At 45.0% G+C, this 7,500-nt stretch overlaps 1 protein-coding gene across 2 annotated transcripts in view; it reads right to left on the reverse strand.

Moving 5' to 3' along the window:
- Nucleotides 1-256: 256 nt before the first annotated feature.
- The window catches only part of LOC115015558 (growth factor receptor-bound protein 10-like), a 32,056-nt gene continuing 24,812 nt past the window's right edge, over nt 257-7,500 (reverse strand). Inside the window, exons 8-18 of one of the 2 annotated variants that reach the window (XR_003833004.1) lie at nt 6,896-6,970; nt 6,292-6,429; nt 5,795-5,905; nt 4,109-4,207; nt 3,869-3,946; nt 2,993-3,109; nt 2,482-2,548; nt 2,267-2,354; nt 1,855-1,948; nt 1,337-1,580; nt 257-1,265 (exon numbers count right to left, since the gene is read on the reverse strand). Coding sequence is in view for 1 of the 2 variants with exons in the window: in XM_029442983.1 (XP_029298843.1) it covers nt 1,434-1,580; nt 1,855-1,948; nt 2,267-2,354; nt 2,482-2,548; nt 2,993-3,109; nt 3,869-3,946; nt 4,109-4,207; nt 5,795-5,905; nt 6,292-6,429; nt 6,896-6,970 (1,014 nt within the window). In the remaining variant the exon portion in view is untranslated. Of the gene's footprint in view, nt 1,581-1,854; nt 1,949-2,266; nt 2,355-2,481; nt 2,549-2,992; nt 3,110-3,868; nt 3,947-4,108; nt 4,208-5,794; nt 5,906-6,291; nt 6,430-6,895; nt 6,971-7,500 lie in introns of both variants that reach the window. The other variant, XM_029442983.1, reaches the window with a different exon arrangement.

The raw sequence follows: 7,500 nt of genomic DNA on the forward strand, positions 1-7,500 counted from the left end.
ATCGGCTGAGTTCACAAATTCATATATATATATATATATATATATATATATATATATATATATATATATATATATATATATATATATATATATAAAAAAAGGTTTATGGGAGTGCTTTTGTTGATTTGTCTTTTCTGGAGTGAGGGAACAGTGGTCAGAATCCGAACATGACAGCTCCAACCTATCAAATCAATAACTCAAATGTGCAAGCAGTGAGCTCAGAACAGACTTAGGAAAAGAAAATGACATTCAAAAGACAAATTCACCAACAGATTTAACCCTTTCGATTAAAAAAACAAACTAAAACGGTAGAAGCTTGGGGGTGGACACACTTTTCAGCAGTCTTTTTAACAGTCTTCCTCCTCTTCCTCATGGTCTCGAGACACACATTTGTTTTTGTTTTTATCAAAGCATGTTGGTTCAAGCCACACGGAGGTCCAAGATGTCCCCAAACCTTCCTGAAAGGCACTGCATAATCAGCCCTAACTCAGTCTTTGCTCCCACGCCACTGTAATCCAATCAGAACTGGTGGAAATTCACATGCATGCTTTTCAGAAGTGGGGGGGGGGGGAGGACGGACGGAGAGCAGACAGCTTCATTTAGCTAGAGAGAACAGCTGTCGTCTGTCCGCCCGGGAGTGCAAAACTAGTTCTGCATTGAATCAACAGTAATAAAACAGCATTAAAATGACATCAAGTAATCAACTCTACAAGAGAGGCTTGTTTCAGCCTTCCTGATAAACATTCCTCTGTCCAGCAAACCCTCGCCACTGCTCTGCTCATCTCGCCTTTAGCTACTTCTCTCCCGACTTTTCCTCGGAGCTTCTGTGGAGGAGGCGAGGCGGGATCGGGGGTTGCACAAAGGGGATTGTGGGACAGGACACAGAAGAGAGGCCGCATCGAGTCCGCTCAGGTGTTGGGGGGGAGGCGTGGTGTCAGCTTATCCAGACTGGACTGCACAGATTGAGAAAACTCCTGGATCGAGTTCGATAAGACCCAGAGAGGTTCCCGTCCATCCCTGATGATTGATGAGGAAGTGAGAGGGTGGCGCTCCCCGCCCACCTCGGTAGCGAAGGATGGTTGGGCGGGCACCACAGCTTATCAGGCCTGGAGGATGAGGGAGGTTTGGGGGGGGTTCAAAGGGTGAGGGAGGGATCCATCCGGGAAACCCGCAGCAATTCGGCGACTTGTGTTTTCACAACGTACTCTTCAGGGTCTCCACGACATCGCAGGAGTTGGGCGACTGCTGGTCCACAATCTGCAACGCTACAAACAGCGGTAAGGCCGAGTTGTTCACATCCCCAAAAACTTGACTTCACTTTTCTCTATCCCCTCACCTTCGTTGGCGAGGAAGGGGCAGACGGGGGGGACGGGATCTCAGGGTGAGAGAGGTGTGCAAAAAAAGGGGGTTGGAGGTGTTGGGGGTGTGGAGTGTCACAAGGCCACGGCGGTGCAGGGGTGTTTGAGCTTGCAGGGCAGCACTCCTCTGTTGAGCTGGTAAAACTCCACCAGGTGGATCAAATCGGTGAACTTGGTGGCGCCGTCGTCGAGGCTGAAGAACACCTGACCGTCCTCCTCACACTTTAGAGCAGAGCCAGAGGGAGGAGAGAAGACTTTACCATCACAGGACAACAAGACACGTGTACCTTCATCACTACTCACGAGAGAACAACATAAGTCCTGAGTGTCAGTCTGCGCACCACTTTGGTCCAGACTGAAACATCTCAACAACTATTGGATGGATTGTCATAACGTTTTGTACAGATGGTGTTTAATGGCTGGTGATGCCGATTTCTCCGTGAGCGTGGCTTACTTCCTGCAGGGTAATGTGACCGTGTTGTGTAATGTGACTGACCGGTAGGATCTGGAAGTGCTTGATCTTCTGGTGGTGGCACAAGGTGAGCACGAATGCCTTGGGATTACTCTGACTGTCCCGCAACAGGAATAACCTGACACACAGAATGTTAGAGAGAAATGATTAAACGTCTTCATGGAATTTTATATATATATATATATATATATATATATATATATATATATAGATAGATAGATAGATAGATAGATCTATATATAGATAGATATATATAGATCTATATATATATATATAGATATATATAATCTATATATATATATATATATATATTATATATATATATATATATTATATATATATATATATATATATATATATATATATATATATATATATATATATATATATATATAATATATATATATATATTAGAAGGGTTTATAGCTGTTCTTACCCGTCTACTTGGCCTTGTTGAATGATCATTTTGTGAGCTTCCTCTCTCAGGATGTGACCATGAAACCATACCTGTGTCCTGTGGATCACTGAAAGACAAAACATTTGGAAACAATGTTCTTATACTCATAACCAAAGAGCTATCAGCTAAACACTAAGACTGTCTGCACAAGGTGACTCATGTTGCATGTGTGAGTGGTCTGAAGGGAGCGTTACCTGTGCTCAGAGAGGACGGGTGCAGGGGGCTGTGACTGCCCAGGACATTCATGCGCTGGCTCCGTTTCTATGTGGACAAAAAGGACACACGTGCAACATTTTACCAAAACATAACAACATATTCCCTCATTCAAACCAAAAGACACAAAGAGTTCCATTTTCAGTGCAGTCAACAAACACTGTAATGCGTTGCAGTCGTCCACAAGACAAAGTGAGCAGCTGCTTTGTGCCTCAGCTGTGATCTCAGCAACAGATAAGTGGAGCTGCTGCACACTTGAATTTACTAAGAAAAGTGATGCAGGGGAAAGATAAATGAGTTCAAAATGGAACAAGGCTTCCGCACAACAAAGGAAAAGCTGTGCACTGGGATGGCGTGATAAAACACACAGTATGATAAGCAGTGTTGGGGAGTAGGGAAATATATATTACTAAAACTACTTTGCATCATTTTAATTTCATCAAACAGCTTAAATCTGTTCCCGTCCTCCCAAAGCTTCATCCCCCTTCTTACCCTCCAGGTCTGTCCCTCCTCCAGGGCGGCACTCTGGGCCTCGACGGGGTTGTCGATGACGCGCCCCGTCCGCCCGGAGAAGTCCATGGCGACCAGGGAATTCTCAGATACACTCCGCTGTGAGGAGACGTGGCAGAGTGGGAAGGGAGGTAGGTGGGGAGAGGGAGGGGGGGGGGGGGGGGTACACAAGGAGCATGGTGGAGGGGTGGGGATGGGTGGGGTGGGGGAGAGACAAGGGTCAGAGGTCAAACAAGCCAGACACACTCACTGGGGCATGACAAATCCTGTCTGCACACAGACCCACTTCAGTCAATCTACAAATGCCGCTCTGAGGAGAAGCACAAGCTTCTCTCTGCGGCTCAAATGATTCACAATGTATCTAAACATGACTGTAACGCACATGTGATGCCAACACTTCCTGCTCTGAGGTCATTCTTCCTGCTGTAACACCAAGTGTGCAGGTCTCCGTTGCTGCGTGTGCAATATTTTAACACTATACTTAACTGTGTGTCTGAGCATTATGTAAACTCTTTAAAATAACTCTGGGATAAGGTCTTATGCGTCGGATGTTCTTGAGTTATAGTTTGACCTGAATGTGGAGCATAAGCCTTTGAGGGTTAGAAGTGTGTAAATGTGTGTGTGCTGTCAATTATGATTCTTGGAAAGAAAGATCGGCAGTTCAGACAGTTTGCAGTCGGTGTAATCTCCAGATCCAAACCCGTGGCGTTTGCTCTTAAGGAGAGCGAGGCACAAGGTGGCCACAAAGTGAGTCCAGTTCTCCATCTAATGGTGGCATTTAATGGATCAATGAATCTGGATCAGTCGTGGCTGAGTGGGCGCATTAGAGCGGGGTTGTGTGAAGGTGCAGATACTCACCACAGGTGCTGAGAAAGGCGAGAGGTTGGACTTCCTCAGCTGGGGAACGTTGTAGCTCTGATGCAGTACTATCCCATACTGCGAGGAACAAGAGAAGTTACATGTTAACGCGTCAAGAAAAGGGAATTTGCATATTAGGTAACTGTTAAGAGTTTGGGTTCCAATTAGCAGTAACCGTCAGCCCTCTGTGAACTCACAGCCTCGGATTGAACTAGAATAAAACAAAGTGAAAGGAAGTACTTTGAGCAGTCTGAAGGCAGTCATCCAGCAGGTCCTGCTCTGTTCGTCCTCCGCACACAGCATCTTCAGCTCCTTACAGTCACTCCTCACTTTGCTGGGCTGTAAACCAAACAGTAGACACAGCGGGACATTAAATTAATGATCATCATGAAACATGAAAGGCCTCTTTTGTGGTTTCTGGCATTTTCAGTTTCCGGACCCTCAAACCTTGTGACATGGCGGAGCAAGAGTTCAGAACCAGAATCTGTTTTTAAATCACAGCTTTCATGTGACGTCGTCTTTTTATTGCTTCTTTCTTCTTAACGTTTGGTACATCAGTGGTACAGTATTTAAATGCATCATGATTATGGCCACAAGTAACAATGAAATAATGGTAAAAGATAAGTTACGGCGCAAAATCTCTCCAAAGTTTGCTCACACGAGCCACAAGAGAGGCAGTCGCTGCAAACCCCTCCGAGGACGCATCATACTGCGTATGAATTCAAACTGAAGAATGTGTTATTTCATGCTGACAGCACTCGCTTTAATATGATTACACCTAATGAACAATCCTCTTCCCCTCCGTGATGCTCACTGGAGTCTGTTAACAACACAGGACTCACAGCGCCACACACAACATTCAGAAGGAAGCTGCAACGGGCACTAAATGTGACTTATTTACTCTTTCTCTGGAATTAAATGTGCAATAAGCTTTACTATTCTTACTTTTAAAAACAGGTCTTGTATCGGGGTTAAATGCTGATAATGGAATATCCTAAATGAGCAATATAGCTACAAAACAACACTGAAGAATAAAAGTGTCTAGAAGAGAATAACCCCATAATGATAAAGAGGAAATGTCATGAACTGCATATTAAACATCGTATTTAGTCCAGAAAATGTCAGAAAATAGCGAAAAACTTCCTTCCCAGTGTCTCATAGTCTAAGGTGGTCTTTAAAAGTCTTGTTTAATAAAGATATTCAGTTTAATAAAGATATTCAGTTTAATAAAGATATTCAGTTTAATACGATACACGACAGAGAAAAGGAAGGAAATCTTCATATCTGAGGCTGGAAACAACTTTTTTGTGACATTTTTGCATGAAAAACTGCTTAAAAACTGCAAAATACTTCAACTAATCGATTAATCAATGCAGCTCTAATCATATGAACAGATTTATTCTAAAGTCAGACGTGATATTATTTATAAGACGATGAGCTTGTTATTTATTTCCCCAGATACATGAAACCTCTAACAGTCATGAATGACATGAAGTGCTGCTACTGTAGGTCAACACCAGCGTGTGTGTGTGTGTGTGTGTGTGTGTGTGTGTGTGTGTGTGTGTGTGTGTGTGTGTGTGTGTGTGTGTGTGTGTGTGTGTGTGTGTGTGTGTGTGAGAGAGAGAGGTCAGGGGGTTAGGCGGGCCAGATTCCCTGTACCATCCTGGCTTATCCCAGTGGGTTTATCCCAGCTCAGCAGGTGACCCTCCACAGATTACTCCTGGAGTGGGACACACAGGGCTGAGTGTGTGTTTTGAACCCCCGCTGGGCGGTTTTACCCCTTGTGTCCTCTGACTCACACACACACACACACACACACACTATATGTTGAGGTGCATCAGTTAGGAAGCCTCTGATAGGACGGCTTTGTGGTACAAGCGTCTCTTCTTTCAGGGGGTTTGAGGGAATCACTACACACTAAGTTACCTTGATGCAGAACTGGTATTCTGTGGGAGCGTTGTGGAGTTTTCTGCCCGAGATGATGGTGAAGATGTTACTGTCCTCCAGATCCGACAGCAGCTGCAGGTGTCGGGGCTCCTGTTCAGTTGAGGGGAGGAAAAAGGGACGTCAGCAATGTTTTCGGCTCAGTTTGTCTGCGTGTCTGCGGGATTACGGAAAAACCACCGGCCCGATTTCCATGTAACTTGTTGGAAGGGTGAAGCATGGGCCAAGGATGAAGCCATTACATTTTGAAGCAGATCCGAACCGCGGGGGCAGCTACATGAATTATTTTTCACTTCCGTTAACACTGCGAGGATTGTGCTGCATTCATGTGGCGTCAGAATAAATGGGAACGAACCACTGAAGTTGGAACAACAAGTCGTGTCCACATCCGAGGAGCACCTGAATGCACCATTGGCTTTGTAGAGGTCAATTAAACCCCCTTTAAAAACAAGAAGTTGAGGTTTTTCGAAATGCATCACCTTGGATGTTCCTTTAGTCGAGTAGTAGAGCCCGGAGCGTCGCAGGAACATGTAGAGTTTCTTCCAGGACCTGCGTCCGGGCTCCTTCACGTACAGATAGCCCTGGATCTCTGGACAGCTGCTGGAGTTCAGAAAGTTCTACAAAAAACACACAAACAGCATCTATTGGGAACACTTGCTGAAGAGGGGCTGAATGTACGGAACGCACGTGTTTGTGTTTCATCCTGGAAACTAAATGTATAAAGATCATTCTATAGAAACGTGGTGTGTTTAGAGATCGCAATGAAATAATTAGGCAGGTTTTTATATAGCTAAAGAATCTGGCAGTAGCAACACTGGGTGAATGTAATTAGCAGATTTCAGGAAATGTGTGTGTGCATGCGTATTTCTGGACGACCAGATGTCCTCACAAAGATGAAAACAAATCCTCTTCAGTGACATCATCTTCATGTTTTCACTCTTTTTCAGGGAGGCTACTTTAGAGTTTAATTTAGCTCTAGGATTATAATTAGTTTGATTTAAGGGGTTAGGTAATGAATCAAGTCCTTGCATGTGTGCTCTTCAAGATTTACGTACGTGTCCCTTCACTGAGTCATCGCCTCACCTGCAAGAGCTGTGACTGAGGGATTGAGCCATCAGAGTCCTGACACCACGCCACCATCTGCTCTGGAAAAAAGTTCTGGATGGAAAAACACACAAGAGAAACTGACAATGAGCGAGAGAGAAAGAAAGAGAGAGAGGGAGGCACTAGAAACCACTTAGTGCATATGCAAGCTCAGCGTGGGGTAATGTTTCTCTATGCAGAATACGTCTCTCTTTCTGTGTGTGTGTGTGTGTGTGTGTGTGTGTGTGTGTGTGTGTGTGTGTGTGTGTGTGTGTGTGTGTGTGTGTGTGTGTGTGTCTGATGAGCACAAGGGCTCAGAGACAAAGTGGTGGGGCGACAGCAGTAGATAGAGAGAGAGGGAGGGAGGGAGAGAATGAGAGGGCACTCCAGCCTGGGAGTAGATGCAGTATGATCTCACCCGCTGATGTAATCCCCTTTAGCCAGCAGCGCTACTCTTAGCGTGATTGACAGGCCGCGGCCAGCACTCTGGTGTTTTACTGTGCTCATTACCACAGAGCTGAGGTCACCTGCTGGCTCTGACACACACCTAAATCACCACGGCAATAATGTCACCGTATACACGCAACAGCAGAGCCCCATGCTAA

The sequence above is a fragment of the Cottoperca gobio genome, chromosome 11 (genome assembly GCF_900634415.1).
Source record: "Cottoperca gobio chromosome 11, fCotGob3.1, whole genome shotgun sequence".
Taxonomy (NCBI): domain Eukaryota; kingdom Metazoa; phylum Chordata; class Actinopteri; order Perciformes; family Bovichtidae; genus Cottoperca; species Cottoperca gobio.